Source organism: Daphnia pulex, chromosome 10 (genome assembly GCF_021134715.1).
Source record: "Daphnia pulex isolate KAP4 chromosome 10, ASM2113471v1".
Taxonomy (NCBI): Eukaryota; Metazoa; Arthropoda; class Branchiopoda; order Diplostraca; family Daphniidae; genus Daphnia; species Daphnia pulex.
The window spans coordinates 1244208-1271628 of record NC_060026.1 but is presented as its reverse complement, the minus strand read 5'-3'; the positions used below and the strand labels follow the sequence as shown (position 1 = coordinate 1271628).

General features: G+C 41.1%; 5 protein-coding genes and 1 non-coding gene across 13 annotated transcripts; 3 read left to right on the top strand and 3 right to left on the bottom strand.

Moving 5' to 3' along the window:
- Window positions 1-1427: 1427 nt before the first annotated feature.
- On the bottom strand, window positions 1428-3485 carry LOC124204699 (facilitated trehalose transporter Tret1-like). 2 transcript variants are annotated; one of them, XM_046601827.1, is made up of 6 exons: window positions 3228-3485; window positions 3016-3153; window positions 2727-2950; window positions 2408-2658; window positions 2068-2335; window positions 1428-2005 (listed from the first exon to the last, which is right to left on the bottom strand). In XM_046601827.1, exons 1-6 carry the CDS (start codon window positions 3394-3396, stop codon window positions 1433-1435), a joined length of 1623 nt encoding a protein of 540 aa, XP_046457783.1. In that variant the 5' UTR covers window positions 3397-3485; the 3' UTR covers window positions 1428-1432. The 2 variants fall into 2 exon arrangements, with proteins under 2 accessions (XP_046457783.1, XP_046457784.1); XM_046601828.1 differs by having other exon boundaries at window positions 3016-3148; window positions 3228-3474.
- Window positions 3486-3907: 422 nt separating this feature from the next.
- Window positions 3908-14373, bottom strand: LOC124204695. Of its 5 annotated transcripts, none has more exons than XM_046601813.1 (6): window positions 14238-14373; window positions 12067-12149; window positions 11478-11657; window positions 11174-11273; window positions 10810-10964; window positions 3908-10072 (listed from the first exon to the last, which is right to left on the bottom strand). In XM_046601813.1, the coding sequence occupies exon 6, from the start codon at window positions 10037-10039 to the stop codon at window positions 4301-4303; it is 5739 nt and encodes a 1912-aa protein (XP_046457769.1). In that variant the 5' UTR covers window positions 10040-10072; window positions 10810-10964; window positions 11174-11273; window positions 11478-11657; window positions 12067-12149; window positions 14238-14373; the 3' UTR covers window positions 3908-4300. The 5 variants fall into 5 exon arrangements, with proteins under 5 accessions (XP_046457769.1, XP_046457773.1, XP_046457772.1 ...); XM_046601817.1 differs by having other exon boundaries at window positions 3908-10031; XM_046601816.1 differs by having other exon boundaries at window positions 3908-10028.
- Window positions 11792-11863, bottom strand: Trnac-gca. The gene has a single exon. It is a non-coding gene; the product is annotated as a tRNA-Cys (tRNA).
- Window positions 13061-15007, top strand: LOC124204707 (venom serine protease-like). The gene is made up of 7 exons (XM_046601840.1): window positions 13061-13171; window positions 13253-13729; window positions 13795-13925; window positions 14001-14130; window positions 14204-14479; window positions 14552-14639; window positions 14706-15007. Exons 1-7 carry the CDS (start codon window positions 13160-13162, stop codon window positions 14777-14779), a joined length of 1188 nt encoding a protein of 395 aa, XP_046457796.1. The 5' UTR covers window positions 13061-13159; the 3' UTR covers window positions 14780-15007.
- A 768-nt stretch (window positions 15008-15775) lies between these two features.
- On the top strand, window positions 15776-17097 carry LOC124204718. The gene is made up of 5 exons (XM_046601858.1): window positions 15776-15880; window positions 15993-16182; window positions 16270-16350; window positions 16438-16628; window positions 16704-17097. The coding sequence occupies exons 1-5, from the start codon at window positions 15848-15850 to the stop codon at window positions 16827-16829; spliced, it is 621 nt and encodes a 206-aa protein (XP_046457814.1). The 5' UTR covers window positions 15776-15847; the 3' UTR covers window positions 16830-17097.
- Window positions 17098-18858: 1761 nt separating this feature from the next.
- LOC124204717 lies at window positions 18859-27389 on the top strand. Of its 3 annotated transcripts, none has more exons than XM_046601855.1 (5): window positions 18859-19062; window positions 19189-19357; window positions 19472-19543; window positions 19637-19821; window positions 19889-20224. In XM_046601855.1, the coding sequence occupies exons 1-5, from the start codon at window positions 18970-18972 to the stop codon at window positions 20006-20008; spliced, it is 639 nt and encodes a 212-aa protein (XP_046457811.1). In that variant the 5' UTR covers window positions 18859-18969; the 3' UTR covers window positions 20009-20224. The 3 variants fall into 3 exon arrangements, with proteins under 3 accessions (XP_046457811.1, XP_046457812.1, XP_046457813.1); XM_046601856.1 differs by lacking the exons at window positions 19472-19543; window positions 19637-19821; window positions 19889-20224 and adding exons at window positions 26603-26674; window positions 26768-26952; window positions 27030-27389 and having other exon boundaries at window positions 18952-19062; XM_046601857.1 differs by lacking the exons at window positions 18859-19062; window positions 19189-19357; window positions 19472-19543; window positions 19637-19821; window positions 19889-20224 and adding exons at window positions 24660-26193; window positions 26320-26488; window positions 26603-26674; window positions 26768-26952; window positions 27030-27389.
- Window positions 27390-27421: the final 32 nt, after the last annotated feature.

Below are 27421 nucleotides of genomic sequence, written 5' to 3'. Positions count from 1 at the left end.
GTAATAACTCGGGTTGGTCGGATCTAATAGAACGACAGCGGAGGTCTGCTGGACGCTGGTCATTGAAGATAAGAAAGATGCCGAATACCCTTACAAGCAAATCGGCTTCGTCAGCTACGGCGATGGTACGTAAAATCTTTCGATTCGTTGAAAACAGTTAAAGTTCATTCTGTGCATGATGAAAATGAGTAGAATGCGCCAAGGGCATCCCCGGCCTCTATGCGAAAGTGGCGTCGTTACCTTGGATAGAAAAACACATGTGAGGAAATAAGGCACTCGAGATTCACGCACCCCTACCACCCCGACTGGCACTACTGAAAAACCGGACGCAATTATGCTAATGTTGGGAAGTCCATTTAGATCTGGATGCGAATCCAAACAGCAGTTGAAATCGTGGAGCAGATTTAATAATTTGATCAATGAGTTTTTAATGTATTTAATCAAAATTGTTGAATTGGATGTTGATTGATGTCTTATTCAAATACAACCGAACCTTTCAACAGCATTACAAAGCTAAACCTGATTATTCTTGTTGAGTCTCTGGCCAATCGTGGAATGATTAATTGATTACATTTGAATTGATTATGGACCGGTAAATTGAAAGCGATCGATCACGCCATAAAGAGTTGTTCATTCGTAGTCTGACGGCGGGAGTCAATGGCCGACCTTGCGACCAGACTTTTATGTCCTTGGATTACGTAATCACAATATCGTATGTAGTTGGACTGGTTTACGTCGACATAATCTAATTAAATTCACAAGGGAGCACTAAAGAAACGCAATGACGGACTAACTGACGAATACTTTTTGTACTGAGGAGCATCGTTGATTACTTCGACTCAAATCCTAATAGCGGCTTATTACGTTAACGACCTAGTCTCTGAAAATGATTGTTTTAAGTCCCTTAAACTATTTAAATTGATTTTATGGTTTCAATTTCGATCAGATGTTGGGCCCCGAACGTTTCAAAGTGTTACTAGGCACGTACTTCATGAACGAGTCAGGGGTGTGACATCAGTTCAGGGGGAATTTGATTCAATCACTCACGTGAGTACAACAATAAATAACAACAATAAATAAAGAAGAGTTACCTATACGTTGACTGAATTTTAATTTCAGTACAACGACATCGCCATCCTGACGTTGGAGTCGCCCGTTGTTTTCACTTCGGCTATTTCACCCGTCTGTTTACCTCCGGCGGGATCCAGCGACGAACCAGATGGCCACTGCCAAGGGATGGGGACGGACACAGAAAAAAGGGGAAAATTCTGATTCCCCTCCGTCACACCGCTATTCGCATCATTTCCAACTCTCTACGCAGAAAAATTTAAAAAAGAAATTATACAAATAAGCGCTGATTTGAAAATAAATCAAGTTCAAGTTCACGACTTGTACCGGAAAAATTCATTCTAAGGCGTGCATTTTAATTCATTTAAATGATGAAATATATTTCTGAATTGCATAGTTCAGTAATATAATTATTTTTGCTACTTTCAACCTGCATGATGACATCCACGTAATTACTATGGTTATTGCTACGACAGCCTGGACTTTTATCGGAGCGGAATAACTGTTCCATTTCTTCGAGTGTTTTGCCTGTCGTCTCCGGCAGAAGGAAATAAACAAAAGCGGCACTCAGTAAAGTACATCCGGTGAAAAAATAGAAAGTGCCGTCTTTGCCAAACGCTTGTGACATGTCAGGGAAAAGTTGGACCATGGCAAAAGTGCAAAAGAGATTGAAAGAAGAGCTGATGGCTCCCAGTGATGTCCGATGGCGAGCGGGAAACATTTCGCCCATGATGATGAAAGGAACGTTACTCATTCCGCCGGAATAAGTGACGAAGAAAACGATTAGAGAGGCCAGTGGCAGCCAACCAAAGTATCGAGTCGCTTCTTTGTCGCCCCATTGGCGTTCGAAGTAGAAAAACGTTCCCATGGTAGCCAAAGGCACTGAAGAAGTGATGGCTGAACCGAGGAATAGCATCCGCCTTCCGCATCTGTCCACCTATAGCACATGAATTATAGTTAGTCTTTTGACTGGGATAAGACAACAAGTGAGTGCCTTACCAGAAATCCGGATGCGATGGTGAAAACCAGTTGGACAGCACCGACGATAATTGTGGCGTATTTTTCGTCCATTGTGCTGCCAACTGCCTGGAAAATGTCGTCCGCGTAGAAAACGATGGCGTTGATTCCGGTCGTCTGCTGGAATAGCATGACTCCCAGTGAAATGCCCAGGGGTTTGACGATGGAAGTAGTTGATGCAGGATCATTGATATTGATCATTTCTTGATACTCTTTAATCCTCTTCATTTCAGCCTCAATGTTGGTACCTCTGTAAAAAAATTGCATATAACCGATAACCTATTTTCCTTTACCCAATTTTAAATAAAAGTGTAGTGAATACTTTCCACGGAGGAACTGAAGCGATTGCCGAGCCTCTTGTTCTCGGTTGTTTGACAGAAGCCAGGAAGGAGATTCGGGCATCACCATGGTACCGAAGAGGAAAAGAACTGGTAAACAACAAAAGACCCATGTCAGAAGGTGCCAGTCGACAAATATCCCGATTATGTAAGTTGTCCAAACGCCCAGAGCCATTGCAGATATTGTAGTTGATCCAAGTCGACCACGAATTTTCGGAGAGGCGCACTCACTCACCTATTTTTATCAATAAATCGCGTTGTTATTAGAGAATATACACCCAAGTATTACAGCACAATGCTTACGTAAATTTGACAGACGGGGATGGTAGATCCGGCGGCGAAACCCATCAGGAATCGGCCAGCGTACAACATGGATTTGTGTTTCCCGAAACTTGCCAATGCGGTGATGAGAAAACCGAATACGAAGACAAAGTAATGGCCGATCAGAGCCTTCTTCCGGCCGTAATACTCCATCGGTTTGATGATGAATAAGGAACCGAGAACAGCTCCTAGCAACGGGAACGAAGCTGTCATAAAAAAAACAATTTAACTGTCGTTAAAATGAAGTGAAATTGATCTTTGAAATTGTTACATATCCACTGGAGGTCTGACGGAGACAATTCAAAGTCTACTGTCCGATTTAGTGATGGGATAGCAGGAGAACTCCAGCCTCGGACGGAACCCATGCAAAAATAGCCGCACGATCCCCATATTGTCACCATCAACTGCACTGAATAATAAGAATAAGTGGACAAGCAAATGAAAAATAAGCCATCTAAAACGGGAGATAATTGGATAACTCACCTGTGGTAAAATCTGGATAAAACTCTTCCACCAAACTTTGACCACCACCATTGTTGTGGTGAAAAGTGATCAAAGAGTGAGAATACCTGTGGCCGAATCGGTAACTAGAACTATACAGAATGTTAAGCCAGAGCCTTCTGGCGGAAAAAGAAGCGCGTGATAAGGCCATGATTGAAGTCACGTAGAGAGCGTTTGTATTTCCCCAGATAAAAACAGAACGGCCGATCCAGTCACGAGCTGCCAAAATTTCCCTAAAAAATAAAAAAGGAATGACGCGAGTAACATATTAAGGTTCACCGACCATTCTCAATATTTTACCTTGAAGGGCGGTGTTGTTTTTAGTCGTAAGTCATGCGGATGTGAATTTATGAATCCGGTGGACAGCATGCAGCATTTTTCTTAATATCTTCCTGTAATTATTTGCCAAGCCATTAATTCCTGTTGTTTCTTTCGGTCTGCGCTGTGAATCAACAGAAAAATGATTAGATTATGAGACGATGTTTGGCTTACAAAATTAACTTTTAGTTTACCTGATTAGAGTCAACGATCAATGTGGCTCACGAACCTACGAGGAAAATTTGATTATAAATTAATTGTACATATTGTTTAGAGGTAATTATCAAATTAAGATTAAGATTTTAAAAATGATAATATTAAAAGAAAATGAAATGTTACTCATGTTTTCTTAATGAGCGGCGCTACTGAGAAATTGAGCAGCCGATATTGTATTTCAGCATAATTTCTTGGTACACATGAATTTGGCAAGCAAATAGAGCAATGACCAGCTTGATTTTGGCATCTTGACTAAATAAAAATTACTCAATAGGATAAAGAAATAAGGGAAACTGGACCTGCCAGGCTCCACTGTTCAGACCTCTGCTCAAAGTGACGCCACGGAACGGCCCTTTGTTGAGCGACAATCCGGCTTGACTTGCGCCTCGAGACTGCCAGCCGACAGTATCCGGCATAGTCGCAGGCTATTCCGGGGACTTGAAAACAGGTGAACGACACAGTGAACTGCTGCAGGGTATCGATTGGAGATCAGAAATGCTTGGTGTAGCGGTTTTCTTTTATTACATTAGACATCCACTTGCGGCTGCAATGAGGCGGATTTCTCGACGATCCGACTCTTCCAGATGAGACAGCATGATTTCGACCAGACTCCGGCGGTGCTTTGAAGCCAAGTAAAAGATGACATTTGTAGATCCGGATTCATCTTCGTACCTGTGCGTCACCAGCTCTTTCACTTTACGTTTGTTGAGTTTCGTCGACACCCATGACAAGAACTGGCCCACTCTGCTGGCCACAACTTCTTCGGCGTAGAAAAAGTCGAAACGGAACTGGTAGCACCAAATACTGCGCGTTCTACCGTCGTAGTCCACGAGCGGGATCAATAGAGCGTCGACCAAATCCGAGAATTGACGAGTATTGGAAAGATGACCGGCGTGATCCAGGGCAAACTCCAAAACTTTCATCCGGGTCTGGATGACAGTACCACGGACCGGAATTTTTCCGAACGGATCCATGACGTAGTGTAAAAAGGTGGGCATACACTTCATCATTCGTCGGATCACTTCCTCGTCTTGGCGTTCCTTAACGAAATCCAACAGCCGGTACCCAAGACTTTTGTCGCCGTAAAACCAGAACGACTCGCAGAGCGACAGCAGGAAACCTGTAATTCCATTGAAACGACAGAGTACCAGTCTTTCTTTACCTTGAACCAATTTATCCCAGGCGCATTTCAAAATGTGATCGAAATCAATCTCAAAGTCATTGCACGGGAAATCTTGTGCACTCAATAACAGCAAGCGATCCCAGTAGCTATTTTCTTGGCCGCTGCTGTCGGTAATGATGGTCTTAATGAAACTGCGCATTTGGGTTCGATCAAAGTGACTCAGGTGGTGACGGGAGAGCAAATGGAAGCCCTTGGGAAGGTCGATATCCAGTAGACATTTCGTCCATTTTTCGACTCCGTCTACCGACACCATTTGGTTGAAAGTTTCTTTCTCGACGATGCGTAGTGCCTCCAGGGTACTAGAGTCTTGCAAAACGATCTCGTTCAACTGCTGGTATCCGGTAGTTCCGTCCGTGCCATCAACGACGATTTCGGCCAACGTTTCGAACCATTCCTTGTTATTCAAAATGAATTGTTTTAGTAGGAAAACGAGAGGGCGCTGCCCCATTATTTGTTTGACAGACGTCAGAATCAATCGGAACATTGGCAATTTCAGGAAGCGAATGGCAAGCTGAGCGGCGCTGTAGATCATTCCATTTGGGGAGACGTAGAAATCTTGTAACTGTTTCAAGGGCAATACCTTCATGTTCACAAGTTCTTTGAAGAAGATGAGCAGTTTGCGGCAGATTTCTTCGTGACCGAAGGCGGCAGCCACGAAAAATGAAGTAAATTCTTGACTCTCACGAAAAACAATGTCATCTACAACTTCCTTGGCCGTCTTCATCACCTTTTCGTTGGTTTCAGCAGATGATAGACTGTGGCGAAGCGTTTGCAGTATGCGATCGACAGCTCCCGTGTCACCGCGGAATGCAGCTCGGTCGAGTCGGGTCATTCGGTACTGGTCCCGGGCCAACATCTGATGCAAATTAGTCGACACGACGTCCGTTTCGTCTAGTGATAGAGAGGGTTCGTAATAGCGTCGAAACACTTCCGGATCCCGCAGGAGCACTACATGAGAAAGTGCCTCCAGCACTCTGATCCGTCCAAGATTTCGTAGGATAATCACCGTCTTCTCCATTTTGCCATTCAGCTGAAAGCTCCCGAAATGCGATTCGGATATGTTGAACGTAGCCCCGAACAGGTTGAGAAACGAGGGTTCGCTGGAGTAGGCGAATGACAAGAGTTCAAGATACTGCTTCAGTTCGTTGTCGTAATAATCGTTGCACATGAAAAAGTGAAGTGCAAATTTCATTTGCATCACATCAACTACATTTGGACGGTTTTTCAAAATTCGCTTCAAAGTCGCCAGGTTCTTTCCCATAAAGTCGAGAACAAGTTTCAGGATCTTCTTCTTTTCTACTTCATTCCAAAACAAATCATCCTGGTAAATTTGCATGGGGTAGTACAAAATGTGGCTAAGAATATTGATAAATTCGATTTCGCTAGGACTACTGAAATAGCTGAGAAGTCGCTTGTAAGCATCGCTACTTTGCTCGTAAAAGAATTTGCAAATGACACGAAACAAAGAGGACATACTTTTTCGAAGTTTAACCGGCTCGATCATCATGTCGAGGCAGTCGCAAATGAATTTAAAGAGGTTCGTATTCCTCTGAATGATGGGCACATCCAAAATGTTGGGATCCACAACGTAAACTGATTGCTGTTTGTTGATAATGCCATTCATAAAAGATTTGAAGCGTTCAGGGAATTTGTTCTTGAGGCGTTTGTCGATGATGTTGCGCCATTCTTCATCTTCGTCGACTAACTCTGCCAAAAACGAATCGAAAAACATTTGGACGCCATCGTAGATGCCGTTATTTTTCGTCATCACGACACTGAAAATCAAATCTCGAACGACAGACTTATCCAAAAGCCCATTGTGTTTTTCTTGATCCAAACTGAATCCTTGGAAAAAGAATTTTGCCACTAAATATTCGGCCAAGGTTCGATGCAGGAATTGAACTTTTTCGCCGTTATGAAACGTCAAACCAAATTTGAGTCCGCATTCGGCAAAGGCTTTTTCCTCGGCGGCCTTTTCGAATTTGGACTGGTGCTGCGAATTGGGTGGGCACAAAAGATTCACTGTCCCCTGATCGATAAAAATCGTCTCGATGGCCAATTTGGTCAGGTGAAATTCGATCTTCTTGATGAAACTGTCAATAGCGTAGGCCACTATTGGGTTGGGAGCTGACACACTAATCTTTTCTTGGAGAAACACTCGTCGTTTCGTTTCCATCAACCGATTGTACATGGTGGCCAGATCGAATTTCTGCCCGTCCAGCAGTTTCTGGATTTCACTGTCGTTTCTATTTTCTTTTATTATTCCCTGTAGGTCTGACTGGAAGCACTCGGCCATTAAGCGGCACTGCAACGGGATTCCGATGAAGGATTTCTCCTTGTCCTTCAGAGTTTGCGACACACGTTGGACGAAATACTCGGAAAACTTGCGGATGACGACGGACTTGTCTTCCAGCTCCTTCAGGTTAGTTTCCCAATACTCGGACAGGTAATCAATTTGGTCCTTTTCGGTGAAGTTCTCCAGACTGTAAGCCAATTGAGACAACTGCAACTGCAACTGGTCCATCATGTGAGGCCGAGTAGTGACAATTAGTTGAACCGATTTGTTGGCGATGATGGCTTTCATCAGGTGAATCGCTTTCTCTTGAAATTGACTGCTGATTTCGTCGAAACCGTCCAACATGACGACGACCCTATTGTCGCCCATCTTCAGCTGGTGCCTCAATAGCGAACGGGAAAACGCATTTTCACAGTCACGAATGTTGAGTTCGTCGACGAAAAAGTCGATGGTCGTAGAGAAATCCTCCTCATCTTCTTCGTTGGACGAGTTATCCTTCATTTTGGGTTCAAATTTCGATAGAATTTCGCAATAATCGACCAAATTGATTCTACTGATCCAGCGAGTTGGTTTTGTTTTCTTGATTGTTTCACAGTAGTGAGATAATACCGTCGACTTTCCGGTTCCGGCACCACCAGAGATGACAATGGCACTATTTTTCCACTTCTTGTCAAAAATCAACTCGTCTTCTGAAATGTTTGCGTTAGCCGGAAGACCCAAGGTGCTTCTATCACTTAATTTAATTTTTATCTTCTCCCATATCTCCACTTTTCGTTCTTCACTGGCAGACCAAACGATGGCACCTTTGGTATTGAATTTGCATTCGGACATGAGGAGAGTTTTTGAACATTTCATGTCTTCGGCCAAATTCTCCCAAAATTTACTGTCGAACTCAAACGGTAACGCCATCCGCCTCTTGATGTAGAGAGATCGCTCAAAACGTGTCGTGTTGAACGACGGGACGACGATTTTATTCTGCGCCGCCAACATTTTGATCGATTCCCAATCCAATACATTTTCAGCTTTGTCCGGCGGGATCAGATCTCTGACGGGCATGTCTTTTCCCTGGAATGAAACCTTTTTCGACAGCAAAACATTTTTGAAATTTTCGCTGAGTTGCCCGTAGCTGATGACGTCTTCGTTGATGAGAAGTTGCGGACGGACATCGGTGCCTTTTTTCACGATTAACAAAATTTTCTTTTCTTCGCTATCGGCCACGAGATTCACGTACTTGTCGTAGCTGATGGGACTGTGGTCTTCGCAGACGATTACAAGAAGATGATGAGCTTTTCCGTTGCTGAACATTCTCCTCAGATCTTGAAAGTCTTCCTTCTTCTGTGCGTGTTTCGATGAAATAACCATGTAGCTGTCGGTGAACTTGAAATTGGGAAGGGTCTTGATGGCCGCGATGACTTTGAGAGCCGTGAAATCTGGCCAGTCGGTTCGGATGTAGTTGATATTTTCCAATTTATCGGACGATGCAAGAAAAGGTTTCAATTTCTCGGCCATTTCCTGAGTCGCAGTGTCGGTTATTTCTGCGATTTTATTGATCTGATTTCCGTAATCGATTAAAACCGAACGGCGGCTCTGATCCACCTTTTCTTGAATATCTGCAAGAATACGAATCCCTTCGTCTGATGTCATCCACTGGGAATCTTTGTTCTTGAACCAGTCGAGCATCGTGTTTGAAAAGTGATTGAATTGCACGTCGCTCACGAGTAGATTGTAATACTTCCCCAGCTCGTTTTTCATAATGACGTCTAATTCCACTTCGTTTGGAGTGTTGACAGCAAAGACAAACTTATCCAAGAAACTGTCGATTTCTTCCTCGGGACCAGATAGACACTGAACTTCCTCGCCAATTCCAAACCCGTCGTCCAGCTTGAAGGTGCAGCTTTTCCAATTTTCTTTCCAGATCAATTTTCTCATGGAAAAATCACGGAGAATTCTTCGTAATTCGTTGGCATCGCTCGACAAATTTTTCCCATAAATGAAATCCGAGTGGAGCCTTTGAGTTGTCAAGTCGATGACCTTTTCCTTCACCAAAGCCAAATGGCAATTTTTGATGAGCTCATGAGTCAGGGACAGGCAGATGTTTCTCGTTTCAAATTCAATCAACTTTTTGGCCAGTGAATAAAACTTGGACTTTTTCGAGCTTTCGTTTAACTTCTTGCGCAGCACTCCCGTATTTTTCAATTTGTAACGAACTGGCACTTTTCCTCCCGGCAACTTTTCAAAAGACAAAATCTTATCGGACGGATCGTTGTGAGGCACCAACTCAATTCCATAAGCGTTGAGATTAGCTTCGTTGAAATTAATGTTAGTACAAATGATGACGTCGTCGATTTCTTCTGGGCGGCGACCTTCAATTCCTTTCAGAATTTCACGGCAATAGGAACGGTAATACTTGGAAACGCTGAAATCTCCGTGATCGTCGTCCAGAAGCGCTTCCGACGTTATCTGATTCTTGATCTCGTTTTGCTTGTGCTTGGCTTGTAAAAATCGATAGCGCCACTGATGGTGGTCGCCACCTGTTGACACTTGATACTTGAATACTAGGTCGTCGAACTTACCGCCTTCGTGGGCAACTTCCGTGCCCAAATGAAACTGGTATTTGGCAGTCACTCCCCGAATCAAAAAGAGACTAGACAATTTCAATTGGAATAAGCTGCCGGCAATGGGCCTGTTAATAGCCTTCGTTGGGGAATTCGGAGTGCCCGAAACCGTAAGTCTCTCCACATCCAGAGTATCGGTATCAAGGTCGTCAGATCTACTAGCCATTTCGGAGAAATGCTATGTTAGCACGGAATTTAACTGTTAGCACAAATTTGAAATCGCTGTGTTAATGTCAGGGTTAAAACGACAAGCAAAACAGCACTTCACACTTGCTACAAACAAATTGTTACACACAACATATTTAATTTTGTCGATGTTTAAAGAATCTGAAATGCAGAGGTTTTAACTCTGACGTGTCGGTCGAAGAGCGAACGTCTGACTACTGACTGAATGCTTCTCTGGTTTCAGCGTGGGGAGAGTATGAGCTTGGTATGAGGATTGCTGACAAACAATAGCCAAAGGGAGGGGTCGCCGGGGAATTCTGTAACCGACATCTAGTGTTAACTTTTGAAGCCTGTGTACCGAAAACGAAGCAGAGAAGTGGCCCTTTCATACCAGAAATAACAGAAATAGCGGGTCTTTTAAAACTGACACTCAAAAGATTTTATGAGCTTTCTTTTGTTTCTAAAATTAATGTAAGTCCCTGAATCAAAAACGACCTTTCATTGATTTTATCTTTACTTGATCTAGTTTGCTACCGACTGAACTGTTGTTACGCAATTTTTACCGCTGTTGACTCTTTAAAGGGCGATCCTGAATGCAGATAAAGGATCAAAATCATTGAAAAGCTAACTGGATAATTACAAGATTTGTAATGAGATTTTCGCCTACCGTTGGTTCGATATCAGAATCACACGTCTACATCGGGCCATAACTTTTATGTAACAATAATCAACGCCACTAAATGGGAGGGAAGAAAGGAAAAAACTTCCTACCTTGATTCCGTGAAATACCGCCAGACACGGACGAGTGCTCCACAGTCCGCTTGCAGAAAAGTTGGATTTCAAGTGAGACGGGAGAATGGGCGTCCTCGTAAATTCACTCACGAAAATGTGAAGGGAGAAGAAGTGGTCATCAATCAAACAGGATGCTGTTTACCAACATGAAGAAATGAAAACAAGTACAGAAAATAACTACGGATAACCAAAACTAAAGGAAATGAGATGGAGGCTGAACATTCATTTTTGATAAAAAGAAATGTGTTAATTGTTTATACAACAAGCTGTGCAGATGCAATTTATCCATCACTCAAATATATAGCAGAAGATCAGAGGAATAATGGTAGTCCAAAATAGTTACCCTGTCGATGAAACTGTTGCTGATGACAGGCCATTACTAGCACTATAGCAAAACTGGCATGTATTGTTGCTGATGATGAATGCTGTCTCAGACATCAAACCTTTTCAAAGGAAAAAGATGAATTTAAATCATGAATTAAGTAAATGGCATATGCAAACCCTTGCAATGACTTGGGGCTTACACAATAATTGCTTGTCAAGAAGACAAGAACCATAATTTAACAAGTTTGGACCTAGTTACTCCTTGAAATGAAAGCCCCCAAAATAATCATACTTTTTTATTATTGGTTTTATGGTTATTTTACCTGCTTAACACAACAGCAATTGAATCTGCAAAGAAAGATGAGGCACGAGAACGACGATCACATTTTTGGAATATTTACAGCAGATTTGCAGCCATTAGCGTCATTGCCAAATGTACAGATACTTCTGCTTTCTCACAGCCTCCCGCCAATTTTCAAATAAACATTAAGGCCGAGACTCGGCTAAGATTAATACAAGAAACAATAATAATTTGGCAAGGGGATCATTTTTAAACAGGATTCAAGTTACTACATAATGTTAACTTATACTATTCAAGTTTTACATGCATTCCACTAGCAACACTTCAATCGATTGCAGGGGGCACCCAAATTTGAACTGGGGACATTCCGATCTGCAGTCGGATGCTCTACCACTGAGCTATACCCCCCTTATTTATTATCACATACACTCAGGATTTGTAATTTGAACACATGAAATTGGTGTGCAATTTACCCATGTAATTTTAAGTATCAGAATTAAAACTAACAATGCAAGGCAACCCTTGCATGATGCGACTGTAAAACCAGGGGAAAACCAGGGGGTTTTATCATGTGTTGTCTATGACTGTTTAATAAAGTTAAAAAAGCTTACCGTAAAGTTCGTATTGTCTTGTCCCTATTTCACCGTCAATTTGTAGGTAAGCCAGCCAATTCAACAAAAATGTTAATTGGCGTCTGTAATGAGATCAACAGTTCATTAGACAATTATTACCATGTGGAAAGGGGAGAAATCAAATAAGTATGTTCTTAATACAAAACAACAAAGACTGCCAACTGTAAATCTATCTTTACGGTATGGCAAAATTAGACAAGAAAGAAAAAGAAACAAGAATATCAGTTACTATCACGTTGATCTGATCGGCAGGTAATTTTGTCGCTAGGTGAAACGTTTCGCCAACTCTAAAACCAAAGTCAGAAGAGCTACGAAACCTGTTTCTTTTCATGGCCAGTAGCAAAGTAAAAGTGAAAGATCTTCTAACCAGTCCCAAACTGGCAACCGATAAGGTTGCCAATAAGATGCGTTTAGCCGAATTGGTGTACGAGAGACAACTGCTACAGGATATGTCTGGCGGTTCCACCAATTCCTCTTGCAATTAAAAATAGTAGGCTACCAAGGTTAACGTTTTGATAGTGCAGAATAAAAAAATTCCTATTTAAAAAAGAAACTGTTACATAGGCTTTTAATTTTGACAATAATTACATATTTCATTCTTCTTAAAATCAAAAAATTAAAACGTGATCTGCATTCCAATTTTAAATGACCATGAAAACTTTCGAGGACGAATTCACTTTACCATAACCTCTGACAGGATTGGAGCTGTCTAGTGATAATGACCAAAGCTATTAGCGTAGCTCAATTCCAGTTCTTTCTTTTTTCTTCTTGTCGTTGTGATTCCCGTTCTAGCCGTTACTAACCCCATGTTCACGACTTACGGGGAGTTCTGCATCATCGTTTTTTTTTAATCTTTTTTTTTTTTTAATATGGTACTCCATATCTGGGATCCTACCGCCATGCACTGGGCGTGGTCATTAACAAAAACGAAAAAGTCGAATACTGTTGGCAAATTATCGATCACGAAACTTGCAACTCAAATCAAGTTATGTCGCGCGGATGAGTATAAAAGAGTCGGGTCCATCACAGGGCAAATCAGCTTCGTCGTCCAACAGCAGCTCCAGAAGCAGCAATGAAATCAACGGTAAGCATATTTTAGAATTAAATGAATTAAATGAAAAAAGTCTTAACAATTAAACTGATAGAAAAAATTCCTTGCATGTAGATGTTATTGACGGTATTGTCCTTGTTGGTTGTTGCTGGTACTGAAGCTAAGAATGTTGGTACTCTTCCGGAGTTACCCGACGTTACGTCAGCTTCGCTACCCCGGAAACAATGGCAAACACAGGACGGGCAGGGACGGGCCAGTTTCGGTTATTCCTACCCCGGTCAGGCTGCCGTCACAATTCGCGATCCTGATGGCAACATGGCCGGTTCTTGGAGTTATGTCGACGCCGATGGTAACCTGGTCCGCGCCTCCTACACGGCTGACGAGCGAGGCTTCCTCGTCTCATCCACCAACGAAAGGCGAGTGGCTCCTAATGTCCTATCCGACCTGAGCAAAGTGGGTACCGCTCCGATAGTTGGCGCTTGCAACGTAGTCCGTTCAGATATCAAAACACCCCAGGCCAAGCTCAGCTCGTCTAGATTCGCCAGAATGGTTGGGAGTAAAGAAGCTTCCCCGAATGAATATCCTTTCATGGTAAGTTGACACATTCTCGATTAACGAATGCAAATCAGCCCATTTCAAATCAATTTGTACTACAGGTGGCATTGGTCGAACTAAAAGGCGAAGACTTGGAAAATCCAGTCTACGATTTGGCCTGCGGTGGATCACTGATTAGCCCGACAAAAATCCTGACAGCCGCTCACTGCGTCACCCAGGACGACTCTGCCAAGTAAATGGTCTAAACAAAAGGTCTCAAATCAAAACAACGTTGCTAATAACCGTGTATAACCATCGGATTCCACAGACCGATAGACGCTTGGCGTTTCCAAGTCAGACTCGGCATCCACAAGCAGACCATGGCCGAAAACGATGCCGAGCAAACGCGCAACGTCCTTAAAATCAAAATTCACCCAGACTATGACGATAAGTCGCTTGTAAGTCTCTATCGCTTCATTTCTTTTGCTGTCGACCAATTAACAAATATCAAGTTTCTCTTATAATTTTAAGGATAATGACATCGCCGTTCTGACGCTGGACTCACCTGTAAAGTACACGAAGAAGGTCGCTCCCGTTTGCTTGGTGCCGAAATGTTTTGATTCTAATGAACTATCCGTATTCGTCATGGGCTGGGGACACACTACGGATGGAGGCCTGAATTCCCACGTTCTCAGGCACGCCTTCATGCATGTGGTCGACAACAAGCAATGCAAAATCGATCTAGACGACGATGAACTTGCCAACAATGTGCTGTGCGCCTATTCTGAAGGACAAGACGCTTGCCAAGTAAGTTGCATTACAAATGGACATGGAGAGACATTTTATCTTATACCTTTGGCTGATTTGCGGTTGATTTAGAACGACAGCGGAGGTCCGGCGGTTATTGAGTTGTTGGACGACGATAAATGTCGTTTCATGCAGGTCGGCGTAGTCAGCTACGGCGATGGTAATACGTGTTCAATATTTTGATTCATTGAAATGAGAATGAATTCTGTACATGCCGGTATCCTAGAATGCGCCAAGGGCACCCCAGGAGTTTACGCAAAAGTGTCGTCCTTCTTGCCTTGGATTGAGGAGCACATCTAAGCGTGAGCCCCACTCACGATTCACGGCTGGACCTACTGGAAAACAGGCGCGACTTTACTGATGTTGTGGATTCTGCCATTTGGACCTGGGTGAGAATTCGAACAGCAGTTAAAATGGTGGAACATTTTTTTTATCAAAAGTTGTTAAATGTACTTTATTATCATATAATTGCTCGTTTCGGTGATGATTGACGTCTTATTTTAATACAACTAAACCTATTATACAGCATTAAAGGTTTTGCCCGATTACTCTTGTTGAGTTTTCAATTGGGAATTATGGGATGATTAACAGATTACACACGAATTGATTTCGGATATTGATCCCGATTGATCATGCCAATAAACAGGATTAATGGACATTGGGAACGGATGGACGCGAGAAAACAGCAGCCAATCGGTACCCCTTGAGGCTTTACGGCCTCGCCTCAGACACGCAAAAGTCCCCTGAAACATTACAATTAACCAATCAATTAAATAGATTGAATCGCCAACAGGATTTTGGACGTCTCCATACCCATACCACTTTTATTACTTCTAATTTTAAGTTATTTATCTACAAAACAGCAGATGCATCACGTATATTATGAAGGAATGAGAGACAATCACATTATTGTAAATTTTACTATTTCCCGTGGAGCCATTAACGCCGTTGCCAAAACAACTTTTGTTTCTTCCCGACCTCCCCGCCAAGGCAATTTTTAAAAAAGAAAAAATGTTCATTAAATGAAAAAAAAAAAAAAAAATGAAAAAATTATGAAATTAAAATTATATTTTTATTTGATAATTCTTACACTCAAATAACGACAACTCCTCGCAAACCAGTTTCAATTAAAGTGGCAGTGGCACTCAGTATATCATCTGCACTTCTCTATTGTCCAAGGAGGTTTTTCCAGATTTGGAGATGCAAACCAAACAAAGTTAGACAAGAACCAGAAGAAATTGGCGAGCAAAAAAATAAAGAAATAAATAGTATGCAAATTAAGTAACTCCCTTTTTCCGACAGCTATATAAAGCCGCGCATTCAAGTGGGAACTTCAGTTGAGACTTTGGTTCTTCGCCAAGATTAGCTATGAAATTCTCTACATCAGTTTCATTGCTTTTGGTATAATTTTAATTATTTTAACTTTCTGCCTATTTCCGTATTATCACGATTGCATAGTTTGTTTCGTAAATTGTCCTATATTATTTCAATCCATGTATTATCACAAATTAAGGTGGCGACGGTTTGCTGTTCCGTCGTGAATGCAGCCGAAGAGAAATTGCCATTGGCAGTCGTTGCCAATCGCCAATCCAGGCAAATGTTCTTCATGCCTCCACCACCGCTATTTCATTATTACAACCCCTATGGAGCTCAGATACTGTTGCCGACAGAACAAGATCAAATTGACCCCGGGCCGTTTTCAGGTATAATCAATAGGAATACACAGATTTCTTGATGCACCTAAATTAAAACCCTATATTTTATTGGTAATTTATCCATAATGTCAAAAGGCGATTCCAAATCGGACATGGTGATGGGAAAAATAGTAATGGATACAAATGAGGTAATCACCTTATCTCCAGATAGCACACGTAAGCTGAAAATTGATTCCTTTGATAGGCTAATACTGGTTTTCCGTTGATTTGTGCGTGTATTTTAATTTTCTTTAACACATACAGTGTGCAAAGTCTCTTCAGCCTTCACTCTCGGCTTTATCCCTTGCATAAAATCAACGATTGCGGCGACAGGAAGTATATCCATCACTTTTACAGCTGCACAAATAGCTGCTGTAACAATCGCGCCACGGAAGCCGAGATATACCAAAGTGAAAATCACATGTACCGATCTCGTCGATGTTGTTGTTTTCACGGTAAGTCTGATTAAGTGTCAAATTGTTAAGTTCCCAATTGTACAGTTTTTGCTCTCGTTTGGTTTGGATCGACAGAAATCCGGCACGTTACAAGCAACGGGCATTAAGGAAGTAACTGAAGATAAACCAGCACTATTGGTAGCGACTGTAGCCGATACCAAGACTAGCGGCACGTTAAAATGCAAGTGGTCCTCACTTTAATCACTCGACGTGTGCTACAATAATGACAGCAGAGCTGCTAATATCTATGTGCATATAGTCTAGCTCCACTTGTCCGTGCAATCTTAATCAAGAACACAACCAGCGATTTAATATTGTCGTTACTGTGACGGTCGATGGGCTATATAATTTAAATGTATTTCACACTGGCGTTGTAGACCTACTTGTCTGTTTGATACTTATAAAAATATATAAAAATATAAAAATACCTTTATTTGAAAACTTCAACAATAAAATGCTTGCATTTTTATTTGTTTTCAATCTATAATAATTATTATAAGGAGAAAAATGTTTTGGAGTAGAGAATGGCTTAAACTGTTGACTGGAAAAGGTAAAGATAAGCGCTATAAGTAATAAGCGCTATAAGTAATAAGCGCTATAAGTAATAACCGCGAGTAACCGTTTGGCCGGAACAGGTGGCCTGTATAAAGTTCGTTGACTGGCCAACTAATACATATATAGTCTTGCAAAACTGGCAGCCCTGCTGGTAGTTAATTCAAATTCGTTGAATACATTTCTAAAGTCATTCTCATTTTCTTGACTTAAATAAGTTAAACTTGACCATAAATAAGTTCTTATTAATTGCTGTGTTTCGTCGAGAACAGCTGTTGGTGACGATCGCGACTTTTCCAAAATTAACGTCGATGTTTATAATATTTATACCATCATATGGATGACGCTGTAGGTGGGCTGACCATGGGTACCGAGTTCATTTTTAAAACAAAACTGATATTACCGGTATTTTGGCATGATGGGCGATTTTTTTCATTTTGAATAATCAATGCATTTGCAGACTTCAACAAACCCGGGGAAATATTTTACTTTGGAGACGCAACATAAACCGGTGCTGGTGGAAGGTGCCAACGCTCTTCGTTCCATTCGCGTTGACCATCTAAGTACAGAGCAAAGACAGTTTTAAACCTTGAATTTCCAAACATTGAAATTTCAAACTTCACCTTGGAGTTGGACAGCCATCAGCCAACATGCAGCATGCCATTAAACTCTTAGTTATATTCTCGCTTGTTAAGGGTGTCGTAAACACGTTTTTGGAATAACTGATATTCGACGGTGAATATAATTAATTGATATGCGCGGTTTAATGCTGTTTAAGTTTTCTCCTTTTTTCCCTCGACAGTTTGAGCCCAAAACGTTTTGGGAATTGAAAATTGAATTGAATTGAAATAAGAAAGATAATGTCGAATCGCACAGTTGACTCGCCATTTGAAAGAGCACCAGCCAGAGTTATGACCGAATCAAAATCATTTGTTGCAAATGTCATACGACAGGTTATCAAACGCACGCGTTATCTTCACAATGTTGAAAACGGTCAACTGTCGCTGTGGCAGAACTCCAAGATTGGGAGTTTGGGAAAGACGCAAATGAATTCAGCAGCAGTTCCTATAACGCCTTATCGGAAATCTACGTACCCGCTGGCAGACGAACAAATAACAGGTTCATTAGTTTTGCCAAACCACAATTATAAGGAAAGTCTAGACATTGGCTCCAAGCATGATTCGCTATAGGTACAGCATATGCTAACAAATTTTAACTGCGTCCGCTTAATTCATATGCGAATTTCGACCGGAAGAATGGATTGCTGATCATCAATTTGAAAAATCAATTTCAGTTGAATAAAAAAGCATTCATCGATTTATAAGACTAGTAATAGCCATTAATCAGCTATTATAGTTGGAGGGTCTCAATAATAATTCTTCTTTTGGATTGCTTGAAGTCGACAGACTACGGACTGACATTGAAATTGACGATAGCAAACAAACCAGTTTTGTTTTTTGTTTTTTTCAAGTTGAATCCGACAGCATATACATTTAAGATAAAGTACTTTTACAAAACCTTTTTGGATCGATTCAAGTCAACAGAGTGCGGACCGAAATGAAGTTGGCGTGCAAACAAACCCGTTTCCAAGTTGAATTAACAATTTTATACCAAACCTCGAGATAGACAAATCACTCAAATATGGAGATGAGAGACAAAGTTAATGAAGAACCAGTCTAAAAGTACGACGAACGAATGCGCAATTGTAGAAAAATAATGATTTTTTAAATTTTTTTTTCACTCCCATTTGTATCCCACGCAAAAGTTCCTCCCTCCCGACAGGTATAAAATGCCACGCATCACTTCAATCGACACTTCATCACTGAAATCTCTCGTCCACGCATCCAACTTTGCAGCAATGGCGTTTTCGACTTCACTTTTGGTATATTTTAAAATTAATTCTAATTTTCTTATTTTATGTTGTTGTTTGATTCCGATTTTCGCGTTAAGCTTGTAATATTAAACCAAATTGTTGGTTCTGAGAATGTCCATTATTTACAAATGTCAGGTGCTGGCTACGGTTTGCTGTTTCGTTGTGAATGCAGCCGAAGAGAATCTGTTACCCGTTCCTTCCGGGACTAGCCATCGCCAATCCAGGCAAATGTTCGTCATGCCTCCGCCGCTATTTAATTATTTCAATCCCTATGGGTCTCAGATGATGGTGCCAGCAGCACAAGGTAAATTTAACTGAAACACACGTATAGGCCATCTATTTCATTGTATACATATCTTAACTTTTGGTTATATTTTCTCATTGCATAATTCTGATATGTATTTCGCTAATGCCAAAGGCGGCTCCGAATCGGAAATAGAAGAAAGGCAGAATACAGGTCCGGAAATTACTTTAGCGCCATCAGCTACATGTAAAAAGCCGTCCTTTTTTTAATACTTCTAGACATTTGTTTGATTGCACATCTAATATCAGTTCCATTGCGCATTTTCTTTTCCTCCAACAGCGTGCATCGCTGCCGCCACCACCTCCAGCAATTGTATATTGGCATCCAGCGCGCCGAGAGGATCATTTACGGTTACGTTTGGTGCAGATGCCCAAAGTGTTGCTGTGTCGATCGGGCCGAGTAAGTATTATTTTACCAGAGTGAAAGTCACCTGCGATACCCTCACGACTGTTAAAGCCTTCACGGTAAGTCTGCTTTCGTGTCAAATTGTTCATTTTAAACCATGATGAGACTGTTTCGCTGTTTCCGTAGAAATCCACCGAAATAACAGCTACTGCTAAGGAAGCGACTGAAGATAAACCAATCGTGATACTTGCGAAGTCCACCGCGGCCACCGGAGCGGTATTGAAATGCAAATGGGTTTCACAATAATCACTCGACGTGCTCTTCAGCAAGTACACCGCAACAGACCTACTTAATGCTTACATACTTATTATATCTTTGCATAGTTTTTAGCTTCGCTTGTTGTATGTTATCGAAATCAAGAGCTCAAACAACCATTTAATGTTGCCGTAGCTCTCGATATCAACGGGGCTTATTTAATTTTACACTGACGTTCAAATGTCGATGTAATATTTAAAAAGAATACATTGATTTGAAGAAAAGAAAAATTCCGATAACATCATAAACGTCTTGTGTTTCCGAATTTTAATTCGTGTGATAAAATAAAAGGAAGTTTAGAATATAATAAAAGAATGATTGGTATGGCGGCTAAAAGCGGCTTAAAGGGAAGGTTGGATTGGCCGAGCCGAAACGGGAGCAGAAGTTGTGGAAAATTGTTAATTCGATAAAAGAAAATTATTTGAGAAATATTGTGGGCAGTATTGGCGATGCTACCTCCCAAAATCATTGGGAATTCGATTATTGTTGTTGTAATCGTTCAAAAATAAAAGTTGATGGCTATTAGTTATCTTGGATGGACGCTCTGGGTTGGTTGGTTGAAGTGTACGACTTCATTACACGAGTCACGAAATATTTGACCTTGTAGAGATGAAAAACCGGTGGCTGAGGGCTTTAACCTGACGAACGCATCTCGTTGTTCAACCACCGTTGCGCCATGTAAAAAAATACAGAGCGATAGCGCAAATTGGGAATTAAATGTAGCGATCAGCGCAACCTGAATAATGCAAATGCAACCAACATTTGAATAAACTGCCAAAATGAGCTTTTAGCAACATAGCTATTCAGACGTGTGTGGGACATTTCAATTGCGTCTTATCAACTGCGATTCGCACCAGGAACTTCAATCCCACAAGAAGAGTATGAGGGTAGATCAATCTGCCCACAGCGATAGACTGTGCCAAAAAACGCCTCAAATTGCTACTACCAAACAAGAAAGATAATGTTGAATCGCATCTGTCTCGTTCGAATTGGCGCTGGTCACCGTCCGAAAAACTCGCAGACAAAGTAATTCATCAGTGACATTAAACAGGTTTGCGTATCCATGTGTTGATACTTTGCACAAGGTAGACAACTCCATAAAATTGCCAACGAACACGGAGAGTGCGCGAGTGGGAGAGACGCAGCAGTTCTGCAAAACGAGTTTACACCTAATCAGAAATCTGTCGCTGGCACACGACCAGATTTGTTGATTTTGTCAGACAAGAAAGGGAAATCCCTAAACGTTCCCTCCAACGGTTTTACATTTCAATCAGCATTTAGTGCAAGCACCAAAAAATACAAGGGGAAATGATTTTTAACAAATCGACGTGCTGCCACCTACGAACGAAATTAGTTACTCGATAGAAGGGCAAACAATTCCAACGAGGAAATTCAAATATTTTCAAATGTGATGTAGTTAACTCAACAGGAAAAGTTGTAAGGTACCAAAAACAGGCCTGATCTGCGCAGTCGTTCGATTAATGAGATTTTTAGCTTAACTTTAACAGTTGCAGTCAACCGCCTAACTCACGAATAAACGTAGTCTGTACTAACAATCGATTTTATAATGAACGCCACCGAAAATTGTCCAAAAGGAAGAATAGATATCAATTTTGTCCTACCTTTATGCCTGGGAAACACAGCCAGGAATCTACGGTCAGTTGCTCCATCCATCCACTGAAGAGTTGAATTACACCGGACGGGATAGGGTCAAAAAGGGTGTCCTCGTGAATACACCCACATTCACATGGGCGTACACGAGGACATTGAAAGAAAGGGGGAAGAAGAGATCCGTAACTCGTCGACATCGGTGGTTTATCCAAGAAAAGTGGATCTAAATAAAAAAGAAAATATGTTACGAAAAAATATTCACAGAATAACAACAACCACAACAAGTCAGGAAAAGTTGAAAATGAGACACTGAGTAAACTCTAATTGTTAATAAAACGATATTGCAATTGCGAAGTTAAATTTCGGGAACTGGATCCCAAGCGATGGATCGCTCTGATAGGGAACAAACGTCAATCCACCGACTCCTCGTTCCACGGTGCGTTGATAATTACCTTTTTTCAAAGAGTGAACTTGAACGGAAATCAATTGATTGGATTGGAGTCATCATCGATTTCTTTATCGTCGGAGCGGAAACGATGAGCGGATCCATCGGATTCGCACTTTTGTATCTGTTAAACAACCCTGAAATTCAGCACCGAAAGTCAGCGCCTAATTCACACGGAATTGGACTGAATTGCCATAGGTATTGGCGTCATAGACATGGACAGGTCATGGGTATAATATGCCCGAAATGCCCCAACCAAAAAATCTAACGCCTACCCAAAAACCCAAAGCCCACCCTCAGCTCTAAATTCAGAATGACAAAGCTTCCCCGAATAAATATCCTTTCATGGTAAGTTGACATTCTCAAATGACGAATTAAAATCAGTCCATTTCGAATCCATTTTTACAGGTGGCATTGGTCGAACTGAAAGGTGACGACTTGGGAAATCCAGTCTAAGATTTGGGTTGACCTGCGGTGGATCTCTGATTAACCCGATAAAAATCGGATTAAATCCTAACAGTGGCTCACTGTGTCACCAAGGACGACTCTGCCAAGTAGGTTCTAAACATAAGGTCTCAATTGAAAACCAACGGGATTTTGGACCCATGTATCGTTTCATGAGCTGAGCCGCCTCACTGTTATACGACAATTCATGTGACAAAATACTAAAAAATAATAAGAAAAGGATGAAATAGTTTCCAACCTTGAAGTCTGGAAAATACTGCCAGGCATCCACACGTGTTCAGCTGAAAAGTTGGGTACATTAGACGGGCGTCTCCGTGAATAAACCCACATTCACTAGAATGTGCTAGACGACAAAAGACAGTATACCTATGTTGAAAAATAATAGATGTTACACTTGTGGAAAAAAATTAGGAAGAGTTGACGATGACATTTTGCATTTTCATAAACAAGAGATTCTAATGTTCTGACAGAACTTTGCACACACACCAATATGCAAGCCTTGAAATACATCCCATATGCAATAAGTAATGGTATCACAAAAAGAATACCATAGTGATGAAGTAGCAGACTGTTGATGATGATAGATTGATAGCGGTCAATTCAGGCACAAGCAAAACTTGCACTCGTTGTTGTTGATGATGATGGTTTTTTCAAGGCTCAAATCTGGGGAGAGAAAAGAAAAGAAGGAACATCAACTTGTTATGCAAATGGGAAATAAATGCCATGCTTTCACAGGGGGATGACATAAGAAGTGCTTGTCAGCAACTAACATTTATCAAGTTTCGACCCCAGGTTATACTCTTCTTCATCCCTCATCAGGTAATAAGTCTCCATAATCATACAACATTTATTACTCCTAATTTTGAGTTATTTACTTACTAACAGCTACATCACGTACATCTTTGAAGTATGAAGGGTTGAGCGACGATCACATTTTTCTGATTTTTGTAAATTCTATATTTCACGTGCAGCCATTAACGCCGTTGCCAAATAAACTTTTGTTTCTTCCCGACTTCCCCGCCAATTTTAAAAGAAAAAATTTGGCATCTGAACATCTGAAGACAAAAAAGAGAAACGATAGTAATTTACTCTTCAAACCCTCGTCGGAATTTTCTATTTGTAATTACATCTTCTAATTAGCAACCAAGCCAAGCCAACTAAACAAAACGTTAATTTTCGCATGTAATATGGCAAGTATTGAATTGTGCAATTACTCACATTATGTGCAAAGGGGAGAGGAAATTAAACTAGAATGTCCTTAATTTAAACCAACAAAGACTGCCAAATGTAAATCTATTAACGGTATGTTAAAATTAGACAAGAAAGAAAGAAATCAAGAAAATCAGTTACTGTCACGTTGATCTGATCTGCAGGTAATTTTGTCGCTAGATGAATCGTTTCGCCAACTCTGCCAACAAAGTCAGAAGTGCTGCGGAACCTGTTTCTTTTTATGGCCAGTAACAAAGAAAAATTTAAAAATCGTCTAACCAGTCCTAACAATTGACAACCGGTGGTTAAGGTTATCTGTTAAACGGGCTTCTAATTTTCACAATAATCAAATTTGCCATTCTTTTTTTCACCAGAAAAAGTAAGATTTGCATTCCAACTTCAGTTGCTTTTACCAATTTCAAATGACCATGAACACTTTCGAGGACGAATTGACTTTACCATGACCTCTGACAGGATTGGAGCTGTCTAGTGATAATGACCTAAGCTACTGTGCGTTTCTCCAGTCCTTGGGCATCCAATTCCAGTTCTACTTTTTTCCTCTTGTTTTTGTCGATGCGATTCCCGTTCTAGCCGTTACTAACCCCATGTTCACGACTTACGGGGAGTTATTTTGTAGCGCTTATCGCCGATACCATCGCCATACACTGGGCGTGGTCAATAATAAGTCGAAAAAGTCGAATACTGTTGGCAAATTATCGATCACAAAACTTGCACCCCACATCGAGTTTCGTCACGCGGATGAGTATAAAAGAGCCGGTTCCATCCTAGAAAGGGTCAGTTTTCATGCCCAGCAGCTCCAGAAGCAGCAATGAAATCAACGGTAAGCATATTTTTAAATTAAATGAATTATTTTAACAAGTTTTAACAAGTTTAACTTTTTTACAAGTTATTGTACGATTTTAGGAGGACCCGGGGGGTAATCCAAGTATCCAACCCACCATTTCAAAAAGTTATCCAATCCCTCAAGTTTGGGGAATATCAGAGAAAAGTTGGTGTCGCATCATCGAGAGAAATCTCTTTCAGGATTGCTTTCGACATGTCGGTGGATATCAGCACGGTCGTCATACAATTGAAATCTCATCGGAGATATGGTTTTAGGGACTGAAAGTGGTCGCGAACCTCAGCCACTTGATCGCTGATCGGAACGACATCAAACGAAGTCTTTACTGCTATTCTGCAAGAGGGGAAATCGTTCCAGTACTCGGTGTGGACCGATTGATCTAACGCGTTTGTCGCCATTCTGGTTCTACGCGACTAAAAACAAACGTCTCTCCCATCGCCATAACGATAGCCAGTCTCTGTATCGCAATGAAAACCATCTTGGCCGAAACGATAGCCGTAACCATCATCATCATAGCAGCCCCGTCGTCGCTATAAAAATAGAAACCGTTTCTATGTATACTCTCTTTTGTCGTCGCGTCGGCTACTGCTGGCCTGATTGACTTCCAGCACGCAACGGTCGTCGAAAAGGAGCACAAAACCGAGCCCCTCAGGTCCAAAAACGTCAAGATTGTACTTGTCTAGCAGCGGGAAACGTAACGAGAATCGAACGAGAAAGAGCGACGGATGATCGAGGTCTTACTTGATAATTAAGATGATTGGTGACGATAGAGGACGGCTACGTAATTCACGATCGTGCGCTCTCTCGCACTCGAGCCTGGGTTATTCGAAAACCAACACGTGGCTCAAAAAACTGGCCATCGATAAATTCACTTAAACGATGGGCGATATCTAGACATTCTGTTAACGCGTGTTACTTGTAACAGAGCAAAAATAAGTCTGGGGAATAGATGGCCTTCATTTTTTCTTTGAAGTGCAAAATAAAATAAGTCTACACCCTTAGGGTTGAGCGGGATGAATTCCGCTGTACAATCAGCTATTATAGTTGGAGGGTCTGAATAATTATTATTCTTTTGGATTGCTTGAAGTCGACAGACTACGGACTGACATTGAAATTGACGATAGAAAAAACAAACCAGTTTTCTTTTTTTTTTCAAGTTGAATCCGACAGCATATAGTAAGTATATAATATATAAAGTAAGATAGAGTACTTTTACAAAACCTCGTTCGATCGATTCAAATCAACAGAGTGTGGACCGAAATGAAGTTGGCGTGCAAACAAACCCGTTTCCAAGTTGAATTAACAATTTTATACCAAACCTCGAGGTATCATAATCACTCAAATATGGAGATGAGAGACCAAGTTATTGAAGTACCAGTCTTAAAGTGCAACGAACGAATGCGCAATTTAGAAAATAATTATTATTTTTTATTTTTTTTTCTACTCTATTTTTACTCTGCGCAAAAGTTCCAACCTCCCGACAGGTATAAAAAGCCACGCATCATTTCAATCGACACTTCATCACTGAGATCTCTCGTCCACGCGTCCAACTTTGCAGCAATGGCGTTTTCGACTTCACTTTTGGTATATTTTAAAATTAATTCCAATTTTCTAATTTTATGTTGCTGTTTGATTCCGATTTTCGCGTTAAGCTTGTATTATTAAACCAAATTGCTGGTTCTGAGAATGTCCATTATTTACAAATGTCAGGTTCTGGCCACGGTTTGCTGTTTCGTCGTGAATGCAGCCGAAAAGAATCTGTTACCCGTTCCTTCCGGGACTAGCCATCGCCAATCCAGGCAAATGTTCGTCATGCCTCCGCCGCTATTTAATTATTTCAATCCCTATGGGTATCAGATGATGGTGCCAGCAGCACAAGGTAAATTTAACTGAAACACACGTATAGGCCATCTATTTCGTTGTATACATATCTTAACTTTTGGTCATATTTTCTCATTGCATAATTCTGATATGTATTTCGCTAATGCGAAAGGCGGCTATGAATCGGAAATAGAAGAAAGGCAGAATCCAGTTCCGGAAATTACTTTAGCGCCATCAGCTACATGTAAAAAGCCGTCCTTTTTTTAATACTCTTAGACATTTGTTTGATTGCACATCTAATATCAGTTCCATTGCGCATTTTCATTTCCTCCAACAGCGTGCATCGCTGCCGCCACCACCTCCAGCAATTGTATATTGGCATCCAGCACACCGACAGGATCTTTTACGGTTACGTTTAGTGCAAATGCCCAAACTGTTGCTGTGTCGATCGGGCCGAGCAAGTTTTTTTTTACCAAAGTGAAAGTCACCTGCGATACCCTCACGAATGTTAAAGCCTTCACGGTAAGTCTGCTCTCGTGTCAAATTGTCTATTCAAGTATTTAGCCGCATGATGAGAGACTGTTTCGCTGTTTCCGTAGAAAACCACCGAATTATCAGCAACGGTTAAGGAAGCGCTTGAAGATAAACCAATCGTGTTGCTTGCGACTTCCACCGCGACCGGCTCATTGAAATGCAAATGGACCTCACAATAATCACTCGACGTGCTCTACAGCAAGTACACCGCAACAGACCTACTTAATGCTTAATACTTATTATATCTTTGCATAGTTTTTAGCTTCGCTTGTTGTATGTTATCGAAATCAAGAGTTCAAACAACCATTTAATGTTGCCGTAGCTCTCGATATCGACGGGGCTTATTTAATTTTACACTGACGTTCAAATGTCGATGTAATATTTAAAAAGAGTAGAAGAATACATTGATTTAAAGAAAAGAAAAATTCCGATAACATCATAAACGTCTTGTGTTTCC